Source organism: Oncorhynchus gorbuscha, unplaced genomic scaffold (genome assembly GCF_021184085.1).
Source record: "Oncorhynchus gorbuscha isolate QuinsamMale2020 ecotype Even-year unplaced genomic scaffold, OgorEven_v1.0 Un_scaffold_4967, whole genome shotgun sequence".
Lineage (NCBI taxonomy): Eukaryota > Metazoa > Chordata > Actinopteri > Salmoniformes > Salmonidae > Oncorhynchus > Oncorhynchus gorbuscha.
In genome coordinates, this window is record NW_025748878.1 from 6450 (window position 1) to 21206 (window position 14757).

At 47.0% G+C, this 14757-nt stretch overlaps 1 protein-coding gene across 1 annotated transcript; it reads right to left on the reverse strand.

Moving 5' to 3' along the window:
• Positions 1–1995: 1995 nt before the first annotated feature.
• On the reverse strand, positions 1996–11156 carry LOC124028893 (dynein axonemal heavy chain 11-like). The gene is made up of 11 exons (XM_046340803.1): positions 11108–11156; positions 10745–10907; positions 10483–10606; positions 5244–5386; positions 4861–5022; positions 4708–4767; positions 4400–4573; positions 4119–4265; positions 3838–3951; positions 2394–2537; positions 1996–2196 (listed from the first exon to the last, which is right to left on the reverse strand). The coding sequence occupies exons 1-11, from the start codon at positions 11143–11145 to the stop codon at positions 1996–1998; spliced, it is 1470 nt and encodes a 489-aa protein (XP_046196759.1). The 5' UTR covers positions 11146–11156.
• Positions 11157–14757: the final 3601 nt, after the last annotated feature.

Genomic DNA, 14757 nt, shown 5'->3' on the forward strand with positions numbered 1-14757 from the left:
GTGTATAGAGCATTGTGTATTAGTGTGTGTGGGTTGTATACAGTATTGTGTATTAGTGTGTGTGGGGTGTATACAGTATTGTGTATTAGTGTGTGTGGGTTGTATACAGCATTGTGTATTAGTGAGTGTGGGGTGTATACAGCATTGTGTATTAGTGTGTGTGGGGTGTATACAGTATTGTGTATTAGTGTGTGTGGGTTGTATACAGTATTGTGAATGTGTGTGTGTGGGTATATACAGCATTGTGTATTACTGTGTGTGGTGTATACAGTATTGTGTATTAGTAGGAGGGAGAGTATACAGCACTGTGTATTAGTGTGTGTAGGGTGTAAACAGCATTGTGTATATGTGTGTGTGGAGTGTATACAGCATTGTGTATTAGTGTGTGTGGGTTGTATACAGTATTGTGTATTAGTGTGTGTTGGGTGTATACAGTATTGTGAATTTGTGTGTGTGGGTATATACAGCATTGTGTATTAGTGTGTGTGGAGTGTATACAGCATTGTGTATTAGTGTGTGTGGAGTGTATACAGCATTGTGTATTACTGTGTGGGTTGTATGCAGCATTGTGTATTAGTGTGTGTGGAGTGTATACAGCATTGTGTATTACTGTGTGGGTTGTATGCAGCATTGTGTATTACTGTGTGGGGTGTATACAGTATTGTGTGTTACTGTGTGGGGTGTATACAGTATTGTGTATTACTGTGTGGGGTGTATACAGTATTGTGTATTACTGCGTGGAGTGTATACAGTATTGTGTATTAGTGTGTGGGGTGTATACAGTATTGTGTATTACTGTGTGGGGTGTATACAATATTGTGTATTACTGCGTGGAGTGTATACAGTATTGTGTATTAGTGTGTGGGGTGTATACAGTATTGTGTGTTACTGTGTGGGGTGTATACAGTATTGTGTGTTACTGTGTGGGGTGTATACAGCATTATGTGTTACTGTGTGGGGTGTATACAGCATTGTGTATTAGTGTGTGTGTAGTTTATACAGCATTGTGTATTCGTGTGTGGGGTGTATGCAGCATTGTGTATTCCTGTGTGGGGTGTATACAGTATTGTGTGTTACTGTGTGGGGTGTATACAGTATTGTGTATTACTGTGTGGGGTGTATACAATATTGTGTGTTACTGTGTGGGGTGTATACAGTATTGTGTATTACTGTGTGGGGTGTATACAATATTGTGTGTTACTGTGTGGGGTGTATACAGTATTGTGTGTTACTGTGTGGGGTGTATACAGTATTGTGTATTACTGTGTGGGGTGTATACAATATTGTGTGTTACTGTGTGGGGTGTATACAGTATTGTGTATTACTGTGTGGGGTGTATACAATATTGTGTGTTACTGTGTGGGGTGTATACAATATTGTGTGTTACTGTGTGGGGTGTATACAGTATTGTGTATTACTGTGTGGGGTGTATACAATATTGTGTGTTACTGTGTGGGTTGTATGCAGCATTGTGTATTACTGTTTGGGGTGTATACAGTATTGTGTGTTACTGTGTGGGGTGTATACAGTATTGTGTATTACTGTGTGGGGTGTATACAATATTGTGTATTACTGCGTGGAGTGTATACAGTATTGTGTATTAGTGTGTGGGGTGTATACAGTATTGTGTATTACTGTGTGGGGTGTATACAGTATTGTGTGTTACTGTGTGGGGTGTATACAGTATTGTGTATTAGTGTGTGGGGTGTATACAGCATTATGTGTTACTGTGTGGGGTGTATACAGCATTGTGTATTAGTGTGTGTGTAGTTTATACAGCATTGTGTATTCGTGTGTGGGGTGTATGCAGCATTGTGTGGGGTGTATACAGTATTGTGTGTTACTGTGTGGGGTGTATACAGTATTGTGTATTACTGTGTGGGGTGTATACAGTATTGTGTGTTACTGTGTGGAGTGTATACAGCATTGTGTATTAGTGTGTGGGGTGTATACAGTATTGTGTATTACTGTGTGGGGTGTATACAGTATTGTGTATTACTGTGTGGAGTGTACCTCGTGGAAGCGTATGATGTTGAGGACCCAGGCACAGAGACCGGCGGCGGCGGATGATTTGAGTCTGACAAACTCAGGGTTAAACTCTGGGTCACTGAGGTACTCATCTCTCACGCACCTCACTGTCGATTCCGGGATGTGTTCCTTGTCAAAGTTCACCAATGCCTGTAGGAAGTCATCCACCTGGGCATAGACATACACATGGGCGTACACACTCTGAAACACTCTGGAACCCTCTGAAACACTCTGAAACACTCTGAAACACTGCCGTTAACACAAAGTGACACAGACACACGGACGGCCAGACAGACAAACTGTCACCTATGGGATATATGCTCCTTACACACTTTGTCACACAGACAAGACACACCAAGACTGACCTTGCTCATGACTACTTTGGCTGCCTTCCAGCTGCGGTCTTTGGGTAATTTACCATGAGGAGCCAGTAGCACCATGACAGCAGCAGAAACGTTGGTCACTATGGCCGGGGGGTTAGGGAACGTCTTCAACTCTGTCAGGTTCAGCTAGAGGGAGGACACATGATTAGGAATCGCATGATATATAAAAAAACGTCCTGTATTAATACATTGGACCAATATATCTCCATATCAAATCATTTCTGGGTAGCAATTAAGTCAAATTCAAAAGGCACTTGCACATCTGAGCGATCTTTGTTGCAGGTGAATGGTAACAATTGAATAACATGAGAAACAAATAAGGAACCTGCAAACTGCTCTTGCTAGTATGATTGCTCTTTATTAAGCTTTATGTGTCGGCCCTCCAGGGCCTTCGTCTTGAGGCTTTTAGTTTTTTAACGGGTAGCAATTATGTACCTTATTGCTATTGTTTTACATTAAAATGGTAAAAAAAAATGCTTATTAGCAAAGAGCAATTTCTCAAGCAAGAACTTTGCTAGGACTGTCAGGGAGTGGTATAACTGGGGAGGGGAAACATGAAAATGAGCCGCTATTGGAAGAGAGGTTTGGAATTCTCTTTCTTATTGGTCTACTAACTCAGTTACCTGGTGATGTCACCAGGCAGGCCAATACTCCCTTCCACCACAACAGGCTGAAATTTCAGGCAGTCTTTTCAAACAGTGTGTTGAGTGTGTTGAGGGCTGCGTCAGCTACATGTAAGGCTGTGTGTTACCCTGTTGAGTGTGTTAAGGGCTGTGTCAGCTGCCTGTAAGGCTGTGTGTTACCCTGTTGAGTGTGTTGAGGGCTGCGTCAGCTGCCTGTAGAGCTGTGTGTTACCCTGTTGAGTGTGTTGAGGGCTTCGTCAGCTGCCTGTAGAGCTGTGTGTTACCCTGTTGAGTGTGTTGAGGGCTGTGTCAGCTGCCTGTAGAGCTGTGTGTTACCCTGTTGAGTGTGTTGAGGGCTGCGTCAGCTGCCTGTAGAGCTGTGTGTTACCCTGTTGAGTGTGTTGAGGGCTGCGTCAGCTGCCTGTAGAGCTGTGTGTTACCCTGTTGAGTGTGTTGAGGGCTGTGTCAGCTGCCTGTAGAGCTGTGTGTTACCCTGTTGAGTGTGTTGAGGGCTGTGTCAGCTGCCTGTAGAGCTGTGTGTTACCCTGTTGAGTGTGTTGAGGGCTGTGTCAGCTGCCTGTAGAGCTGTGTGTTACCCTGTTGAGTGTGTTGAGGCTGTGTCAGCTGCCTGTAGAGCTGTGTGTTACCCTGTTGAGTGTATTGAGGGCTTCGTCAGCTGCCTGTAGAGCTGTGTGTTACCCTGTTGAGTGTGTTGAGGGCTGTGTCAGCTGCCTGTAGAGCTGTGTGTTACCCTGCTGAGTGTGTTGAGGGCTTCGTCAGCTGCCTGTAGAGCTGTGTGTTACCCTGTTGAGTGTGTTGAGGGCTGCGTCAGCTGCCTGTAAGGCAGGTTCAGCCTTCGCCAGGTCCTCTTCACTCTGCTGTTGCTGTGTGGTCACCTCAGCCTGGATGGTTCCTACCTAAAGGACAACAACACACAGCACCACACACTAAACACTTATACATTGCACATTTCAACTTAGAAATGGCACAACAAAATGGTAATTACCTAATAATTACTACCAACACCATTACGATTTCTGAGGATTCCTTGAAACTGATCAAGGCTCACGTGTTCAACTCTTACCCTCTGTTCCTCCGCGTCTGCCACCGCCCTCTCCTGGTTGAGTTTGTCTGTCTGCTGGCCGATCTTAGAGATGAGAGCCTCTGTGTCTGTGTTCCGCTGCCACAGCTCTACTTCCTGGACTGCTAACTTAGCCTTAAGATCCTCCACCTGAGAAGGGGGAAATAGATATGGATGGAGGGTCGGTAGAGAGATGGCTCGGAGAGCGAGAGAGAGAGAGAGGGAAGAGGCGAAGTGTGTTCCTGTGTGTGTGTGTGTGGGGGGGGGCTATGAGTCTGACTGACCTGTGAGGCCGTGGTCTGTAGTTTCTGCAGGCCGTTCTCCAGTCTCTCCATCTTCTGAGTGAGCTCTCTGCGTTTTCTCCCCAGTAGGTTACCGTACAGCTTCATAAACTCTAGGAAGCTCTTGGGAGTGGTGTAGTTGAAGTGCTTCTCGTTCTGCTGGTACTTCACACTCACCTGGAACACATTTAGACAATAAAGTACTTTCAATATTATATTCAAATGATCTGTCACTTGATTTCAACTGACTCAACTGTCACTGAAATGAAGCCCTTTATGTTGTAGAGATAAATTATTTCTCAGCCTCTCACCTCGTTAACGCTGGTATGGGCGTAGGAGATAAACTCACTGATGGACGCACGGACATCCGGCTAGAGAGGTTAGAGAGAAAACATGGATATGCAAACAAATATATATCATCCACTGTCTATGTGACTGTGACGTGTCGTCGGACTGGTGTTAACCTCCAGATCAGGTATCTTCTCTATGAAGGTGGTGCTGACAGACTGAAGGGCCAGCTGAGGCCAGGAGTGGAACCAGTCTATGGCTGTACAGTTGACCAGGGCCGGGAACTTACGAGCACGGGTACGCAGGGTGAACCCTACCGGGGAAAAACACAGGACCACCTGTAGCGAGGTGGAGGAAGAAGAACAGAGGGGGAGACGGGAGAGGGAAAAGAGGAGAGAGACAAATCAACTATTTGTCACTGTTGACATTTCCTCTTCAGGAAATAAATTGCGCATACTTTGTTGTAAACGTAGCACACAGTTTCCACCTTCCACCTATTACATTTCCTGTTATAGAGCTGACTTTAATTGATTGATCTCATTGAGCCCAGTAGACAGACCTTGAGCTGCCTCCGTATCCTCTCGATGAAGAAGGCCCAGCAGTTGTCTCTGTTGTCAATCAGGCCCAGTCCTCTTAGCTCCATACGGATGGACGTCACGATCATATCCACTTCCTCCTCACTGAACAGGTCTGGGATGTCCCCTAGGAGATAGGGCACACACTAGAATACTAACACACTAGCTAGGGGATGCCTCACGATCATGTCCACTACTTCCTTACAGATCAGGTTTGGGATGTCCCCTAGGAGACAGGGCACATGATGCCCGCATGTCGTTGATGGTTGAGGTGTGGTGTTGGTGCGTACCTGATGCCAGCATGTTGTTGATGGTTGAAGTGTGGTGTTGGTGCGTACCTGATGCCAGCATGTCGTTGATGGTTGAGGTGTGGTGTAGGTCGATGGTTGTGGTGTGGTGTGGTGTAGGTACCTGATGCCAGCATGTCGTTGATGGTTAAGGTGTGGTATTGGTGCGTACCTGATGCCAGCATGTCGTTGATGGTTGAGGTGTGGTGTAGGTACCTGATGCCAGCATGTTGTTGATGGTTGAAGTGTGGTGTTGGTGCGTACCTGATGCCAGCATGTTGTTGATGGTTGATGTGTGGTGTTGGTGCGTACCTGATGCCAGCATGTCGTTGATGGTTGAGGTGTGGTGTTGGTGCGTACCTGATGCCAGCATGTCGTTGATGGTTGAGGTGTGGTGTAGGTACCTGATGCCAGCATGTCGTTGATGGTTGAGGTGTGGTGTGGTGTAGGTACCTTATGCCAGCATGTCGTTGATGGTTGAGGTGTGGTGTAGGTACCTGATGCCAGCATGTCGTTGATGGTTGAGGTGTGGTGTAGGTACCTGATGCCAGCATGTCGTTGATGGTTGAGGTGTGGTATTGGTGCGTACCTGATGCCAGCATGTCGTTGATGGTTGAGGTGTGGTGTGGTGTAGGTACCTGATGCCAGCATGTCGTTGATGGTTGAGGTGTGGTGTGGTGTAGGTACCTGATGCCAGCATGTCGTTGATGGTTGAGGTGTGGTGTGGTGTAGGTACCTGATGGCAGCATGTCGTCGATGGTTGAGGTGTGGTGTGGTGTAGGTACCTGATGCCAGCATGTCGTTGATGGGTAAGGTGTGGTATTGGTGCGTACCTGATGCCAGCATGTCGTTGATGGTTGAGGTGTGGTATTGGTGCGTACCTGATGCCAGCATGTCGTTGATGGTTGAGGTGTGATGTGGTGTCGGTACCTGATGCCAGCATGTCGTTGATGGTTGAGGTGTGGTGTTGGTGCGTACCTGATGCCAGCATGTCGTTGATGGTTGAGGTGTGGTGTTGGTGCGTACCTGATGCCAGCATGTCGTTGATGGTTGAGGTATTGGTGCGTACCTGATGCCAACATGTCGTTGATGGTTGAGGTATTGGTGCGTACCTGATGCCAACATGTCATTGATGGTTGAGGTGTGGTGTGGTGTAGGTACCTGATGCCAGCATGTCGTTGATGGTTGAGGTGTGGTGTTGGTGCGTACCTGATGCCAGCATGTCGTTGATGGTTGAGGTGTGGTGTGGTGTAGGTACCTGATGCCAGCATGTCGTTGATGGTTGAGGTGTGGTATTGGTGCGTACCTGATGCCAGCATGTCGTTGATGGTTGAGGTGTGGTGTGGTGTCAATACCTGATGCCAGCATGTCGTTGATGGTTGAGGTGTGGTGTGGTGTAGGTACCTGATGCCAGCATGTCGTTGATGGTTGAGGTGTGGTGTGGTGTAGGTACCTGATGCCAGCATGTCGTTGATGGTTGTGGTGTGGTGTAGGTACCTGATGCCAGCATGTTGTTGATGGTTGAGGTGTGGTGTAGGTAACTGATGCCAGCATGTCGTTGATGGTTGAGGTGTGGTGTGGTGTCGGTACCTGATGCCAGCATGTCGTTGATGGTTGAGGTGTGGTGTGGTGTAGGTACCTGATGCCAGCATGTCGTTGATGGTTGAGGTGTGGTGTGGGGTAGGTACCTGATGCCAGCATGTCGTTGATGGTTGAGGTGTGGTGTGGTGTAGGTACCTGATGCCAGCATGTCGTTGATGGTTGAGGTGTGGTGTGGTGTAGGTACCTGATGCCAGCATGTCGTTGATGGTTGAGGTGTGGTGTAGGTACCTGATGCCAGCATGTCGTTGATGGTTGAGGTGTGGTGTAGGTACCTGATGCCAGCATGTCGTTGATGGTTGAGGTGTGGTATTGGTGCGTACCTGATGCCAGCATGTCGTTGATGGTTGAGGTGTGATGTGGTGTAGGTACCTGATGCCAGCATGTCGTTGATGGTTGAGGTGTGGTGTGGTGTAGGTACCTGATGCCAGCATGTCGTTGATGGTTGAGGTGTGGTGTGGTGTAGGTACCTGATGCCAGCATGTCGTTGATGGTTGAGGTGTGGTGTGGTGTAGGTACCTGATGCCAGCATGTCGTTGATGGTTGAGGTGTGGTGTGGTGTAGGTACCTGATGCCAGCATGTCGTTGATGGTTGAGGTGTGGTGTGGTGTAGGTACCTGATGCCAGCATGTCGTTGATGGTTGGTGTGGTGTGGTGTAGGTACCTGATGCCAGCATGTCGTTGATGGTTGAGGTGTGGTGTGGTGTAGGTACCCGATGCCAGCATGTCGTTGATGGTTGAGGTGTGGTGTGGTGTAGGTACCCGATGCCAGCATGTCGTTGATGGTTGAGGTGTGGTGTGGTGTAGGTACCCGATGCCAGCATGTCGTTGATGGTTGAGGTGTGGTGTGGTGTAGGTACCCGATGCCAGCATGTCGTTGATGGTTGAGGTGTGGTGTGGTGTAGGTACCCGATGCCAGCATGTCGTTGATGGTTGAGGTGTGGTGTGGTGTAGGTACCCGATGCCAGCATGTCGTTGATGGTTGAGGTGTGGTGTGGTGTAGGTACCCGATGCCAGCATGTCGTTGATGGTTGAGGTGTGGTGTGGTGTAGGTACCCGATGCCAGCATGTCGTTGATGGTTGAGGTGTGGTGTGTGTAGGTACCCGATGCCAGCATGTCGTTGATGGTTGAGGTGTGGTGTGGTGTAGGTACCCGATGCCAGCATGTCGTTGATGGTTGAGGTGTGGTGTGGTGTAGGTACCCGATGCCAGCATGTCGTTGATGGTTGAGGTGTGGTGTAGGTACCTGATGCCAGCATGTTGTTGATAGTTGAGGTGTGGTGTTGGTGCGTACCTGATGCCAGCATGTCGTTGATGGTTGTGGTGTGGTGTAGGTACCTGATGCCAGCATGTTGTTGATGGTTGAGGTGTGGTGTGGTGTAGGTACCTGATGCCAGCATGTCGTTGATGGTTGAGGTGTGGTGTGGTGTAGGTACCTCATGCCAGCATGTTGTTGATAGTTGAGGTGTGGTGTTGGTGCGTACCTGATGCCAGCATGTCGTTGATGGTTGAGGTGTGGTGTTGGTGCGTACCTGATGCCAGCATGTCGTTGATGGTTGTGGTGTGGTGTAGGTACCTGATGCCAGCATGTCGTTGATGGTTGAGGTGTGGTGTGGTGTAGGTACCTCATGCCAGCATGTTGTTGATAGTTGAGGTGTGGTGTTGGTGCGTACCTGATGCCAGCATGTCGTTGATGGTTGAGGTGTGGTGTTGGTGCGTACCTGATGCCAGCATGTCGTTGATGGTTGTGGTGTGGTGTAGGTACCTGATGCCAGCATGTTGTTGATGGTTGAGGTGTGGTGTGGTGTAGGTACCTGATGCCAGCATGTCGTTGATAGTTGAGTTGCGGTGTTGGTGCGTACCTGATGCCAGCATGTCGTTGATGGTTGAGGTGTGGTGTTGGTGCGTACCTGATGCCAGCATGTCATTGATGGTTGAGGTGTGGTGTGGTGTAGGTACCTGATGCCAGCATGTCGTTGATGGTTGAGGTGTGGTGTGGTGTAGGTACCTGATGCCAGCATGTCGTTGATGGTTGAGGTGTGGTGTGGTGTAGGTACCTGATGCCAGCATGTCGTTGATGGTTGAGGTGTGGTGTGGTGTAGATACCTGATGCCAGCATGTTGTTGATGGTTGAGGTGTGGTGTTGGTGCGTACCTGATGCCAGCATGTCGTTGATGGTTGAGGTGTGGTGTAGGTACCTGATGCCAGCATGTCGTTGATGGTTGAGGTGTGGTGTTGGTGCGTACCTGATGCCAGCATGTCATTGATGGTTGAGGTGTGGTGTGGTGTAGGTACCTGATGCCAGCATGTCGTTGATGGTTGAGGTGTGGTGTGGTGTAGGTACCTGATGCCAGCATGTAGTTGATGGTTGAGGTGTGGTGTGGTGTAGGTACCTGATGCCAGCATGTCGTTGATGGTTGAGGTGTGGTGTAGGTACCTGATGCCAGCATGTCGTTGATGGTTGAGTGTGGTGTTGGTGCGTACCTGATGCCAGCATGTCATTGATGGTTGAGGTGTGGTGTGGTGTAGGTACCTGATGCCAGCATGTCGTTGATGGTTGAGGTGTGGTGTGGTGTAGGTACCTGATGCCAGCATGTAGTTGATGGTTGAGGTGTGGTGTGGTGTAGGTACCTGATGCCAGCATGTCGTTGATGTTTGAGGTGTGGTGTGGTGTAGGTACCTGATGCCACATTCTGGTTTTATAGATTAGACATAACATAGTAAATTTAAATCCGGGACACTGAAATTAGTACGATACGTTACGTTTGGTGTGGTTACAAAAGACAGAAGGTTACTTATGGACAAAAAAAGTAGGGTGGTTGGTCGGGGTGGATGTGTTTGCGTATAACGTGAATGTCTAGCAACCCAAAGGTTGCGAGTTCTAATCTCATCACGGGCATCATTTTAGTTAATTAGCAACTACTTACTACTTTTTAGTTACTTTGCAACTACGTACTACTTTTGGGCTACTTTCCAACTACTTGGCATGGTAGCTACCCTTCCCCTAACCTTCAACCTAACCTTAACCCTGGCCTTAACTTTTAACCCCTAGCCTAGCTAAACTTAGCCACCGAGCCACTTATCTAACGTTAGGCGCCTAGCCACATAGCTAACATTAGACACAGCAAAATGGAATTCAGAACATATCGTGCGTTTTACAAATTTATACCACACTAAATGGGTGACGGACATCCAGAAATGAATACATACCATACGGAAGGTAACATGTCATCATTTTTGTGTCCCGGATGTACATTTACTATGTTACGTCTACCCCCGAGTCCAGGTTAGATGCCAGCATGTCTTTGAATGGTTGAGATGTGGTGTTGGTGCTAACCTGACGCCAGCATGTCGTTGATGAGGACCAGGAAGCGTTCGTCTGGGATCTGGGCATCTGTGTGGAGGAAGACTGTCCCAATATTCTTCACCCCCACCTTGATGTACAGCGCTGCAATATCACTCTACAGAGAGAGAATGAGGGGGAGATGAGGGAAGGGGGGATTTTTGTAAATGAGCAGGATCTAGATATCTAGAGCTCTTGCTTTCAACCTTCCAGAAATTCTGTTGTATTTAGCCGTTATTTGGTCGATAGTCCGTACCCGTAGGTCATGTATCCCGTAGCCCTTCCTCAGTGTAATCTGGAACACCTCCAGGGTACTGAGGAAGGCAGCGAGGCGACACAGACTCTGCTTCCCACTGCCTCCCACCCCCACCAGCAGAGCATTACCATGGGGGGCCTCCAGGATACGACTGATACGACACCTGGACACAGACATATCAACTTGGCGTGAGTGTGTGCTTATTTCAGGTGTGATGAGAGATCGTATGTGCATTACCCTGCAGTTTACAGCAGGAAAATAAGCAAAGTGTGTGTGTGTGTGAGTGGCGCACCGAGTGAAGTTAGTGATTGGCTGAGCGAGTGGAGATTGTGACAGACAGGGCAGTGTGTGTGTGACTCTCACACATGCTGCATTGCCTCCTCAAAGAGCACCAGGTTCATGACAGCATGCAGCTCGTTAGTGTTCCAGAGCATCAGTCAGGGTCTTCTGGAGCTTTTCCCAGTCTGATGCCTGGTGGTACCTGGGCTCCCCCACCCCATGGGCAAAGTGACAGTACACCAGGGGCTGGTGGATGAAACTAGACTCATCTATACCCTGCACAGAGAGGAGGGAGAGAGCGAGAGCGAGAGAGAGAGAGCAGGAAAAAAGAGAAAGCCAGAGGGAGAACTTGAACAGAACATCACTTACAGTAAGTGTACAGTGCATTCGGGAAGTATTCAGACCCCTTGACCCTTTCCACATTTTGTTACATTACAGCCTTATTCTAAAATGGATTAAATCGTTTTCCCTCCTCATCAATCTACACACAATACCCCATAATAACCAGTGGCGACCTATCATTCAGGGGAGTTTGGGCAGAGCCCCACAATTTTGGGGGGGGCTTTCCTGTTTTGCATGTTATCTTGGCATTAATACGTGTCACATATCAGTTTGCAAACAATGTAAAAAAAAAGAAGAAGATATATCGATGAGTTAATAAAGCCACATACAAACATGGTCTCTTTTTTGTTTTCTTGAGTAAGGCAGTTTCAAATGCAGGTGCTTCAGCCTAGCTCAGTGCTTTCTGTGGTGGTGGGGCAGCAGAAAATACGGAGCATTGCGCCGTGATTGGCTCAGTGCTCTGTCACCTATGGGGACACTACATCACCACAAAGTCTAAGGGTAGAGCTAGAAAATTCAAGCCCCTTGGGTGCTGCCATAGAGTTACATTAGAAGTGCCCATCCAAGAAGGCTCAAGGTCATTGGTCACAAATAAAATGTCAAATCACATATATCTACAGTAGCTTTGAATGGACTGATCATGTCAACATCATACTTTCAAAACTTAGCGAGCAGTCATCGTCATGAATCAAGTCGACAATCTACTTTCAAATCCTTTTTAATCCTTATCATATGAAGAGAAATAATGACGAGAAATTATAGATAAAATGTATCGGTGCTCATCGGCCATTGTACATAAAGATTGCTCACCAGGTTGGAAATCTCAAATTCAGCAATGAGTGGTTTGGAAGGAATCATTGGCTAACTGCAAGGATTGCAAAGCAATCATCAGCCTGCTATTCAGTGGAGTGGCTGTGTGGTCCCAAGTCTAAGATTAAGGGTCTCTTTTCCTAGTTAAAAATGATAAACATTCAACATTGGCCATTCTGTCAATGAAGCATGAATTGTGCCCTGCTTAAAACAACTGTTAAATCGGAACTGCAACATCTGCTTTAAAGAGTTCAAGACAACTGGGAACTTGGGAAAAATTAGCTACGACTGGGAAAATAAATTTTGAACATTCATCCGACTCGGAATTCGGGCCTCTTACTAGAGCTATGACCTGAAGATCACTGATGTCATCATTATTCAACCTTTTTTTGAGTTCCCAGTTGTCTTGAAATCACCGTACATCCAGAGAATGCCAGACTCTGATGACAAAATTTGCACACAATGGACCGCCGTGCCACCTTCCTGTTCAAGTGAGCAAAGCACAACAAGGTGAGTCCAAAAACGTCTTGTATGCTGCTGCATAAATGGTGTAACATGCCAGGGAGATGTGTACTGTAGCTAAGAAAATAATACTAAGTGTATGTTGTGTAGTAAGCTGTTAGAAGCCCATAGGCCTCACCCCAATAATTTGGTCTATTTTCACCTCTTAATTACGCCTACTGTTCTGACTTTGTGGTGCACATGTAGCCTATAACCTGTTTTTGAGAAATGTAATCATTGATATTGTAAGAGCGTTCATTGTCTGCTTATAAGCCCCTTTATTTATCCTACGGTTCTGACTTGGTGTGCAGGAACCCTGTAAGAACGGCCCATGTTTTGAAATCTGTTGCTGTATATTTCAAAAGTGCTGAACAAATAGTTATATTGACCACGTCCATTCTAGCTCGCTCATTAATGTCTTAATCAAAATTACAGATTGCCTCTTATCTACTTGACGTTACCCTTATACCTTGTATGCGTCTCAAATGTCAGTAGAAACCACGTTTGTTTAAGCAAGACAGCCATAACAGCTATTATTTTAAAGGCAGTAAATGAGGCTGAATGAAATGTTTCGCTGTCAGGTGTCGCAGTAGTAAGGTGTTGGGACTGCTGTTGTTGGGACATCTTTATGTAGGCCCGAACAGTTTGTGGGCACAGTTCGTCACCGTTTTAGTGAAATTCATATATTGTTTAGTGTTGTGTCGTGGCTTTGCTAGGATGCGTCCCACTTTATTTGCTCCACCAAGATTTACCTGCTAAAAATCACTGATAATGACAATGCAAAAAAACAATTTTTTTGCAAATGTAGAAACATGTAACTGAAATATCACATTTATGTACGTATTCAGACCCTTTACTCAGTACTTAGTCATTACGAGGTTGTGCAGATTGATTTAAACTATTTTAGAAAAGGGCTGCAAACGTGACAAAATGTGGAAAAAGTGAAGGGTCTGAATACTTCCCGAATGCACTGGATGTGTAGGCCATATGGATCACTTTTACTATAAGCAATTTCAGAGAGACACAATATGTAAATATGAGTGAATGAAGTAAAAGAGAGCAAGTTATGTTACAGTCTTGGTTTGTAACAACCCCATCAGACGGCTGCCACATGCCCTCTCACCTCAAAGCATCTCTTGCCAGTGTCCAGTAGAATCTTGTTGAAGAGTTCCGATCCTTCTCCTCCATCAGTTTGTCAGAGCAAACCCGGGACTTACTCATGGAGCCATGGACAAGGTCTATGGGGTAATCTAGCCACAATCTGGCAGGGCAAACAGAATACCTTACACAGAGAGGAGACGATAAAGAGGAGAGAGCGAGGGAGACATAGATAAAGAGCGAGATAGAGAGGCATGAACCACATTGATGAAGATTGATGATGACAATGATGTTTTTCAATGTGTGTGTGTGCTACCTGGAAGATGTTGGAGAGGTCCCTCAGGTTGAAGATATAGTGAAAGCGTATGGCCGTGGGGAGGAAGTTCTGACTGACCTTCTGATGGAGACAGATGGCTGCCTGCAGGAGGAGAAAGACAAAAATGGATGGAGGGAGGGAGGAGGAAAGTAGATTGATTGACAGACACACAGACTGAAAGAGACACAGACAGACTTGGCAGACAGGTAGGTAGATAATCAGATAGACAGACAGACTGACATACCTGTATTAGTGTTCCTACCGAGCGCGAGACGCCATAGCTGAAGCCCCCCTGGAGGAAATGGGCTGACAGGATGCTAGTGAAGATAGTGGCTAGCGCCTCAGTGCTAGGGAAATGAACCGCAAACACTGAGAAATGCCTCTGAGAGAGAGAGAGCGAGGAGAGAGAGGTTAGCCTGTGTGTGTTGCTGTTGTCTAGAGTCGACTGTATATGTGTGCCACTGTAGTCTGGGGTTGAATTGAGAAGCTCCCTGCTGTAGGGTTCATACAGGTGATGTACTGACAGTTATGAATCTCTTTCAGCACTCAGCTCTGTCTGTCGACCTGAAAAGACCATAAACACGCACCGACCCCGAGACACTAGCAGTTATAGTTCATGCAATGATGTTTGAGGTGCGTGCGTGCGTGTATGTATGTGTGTCCCCAC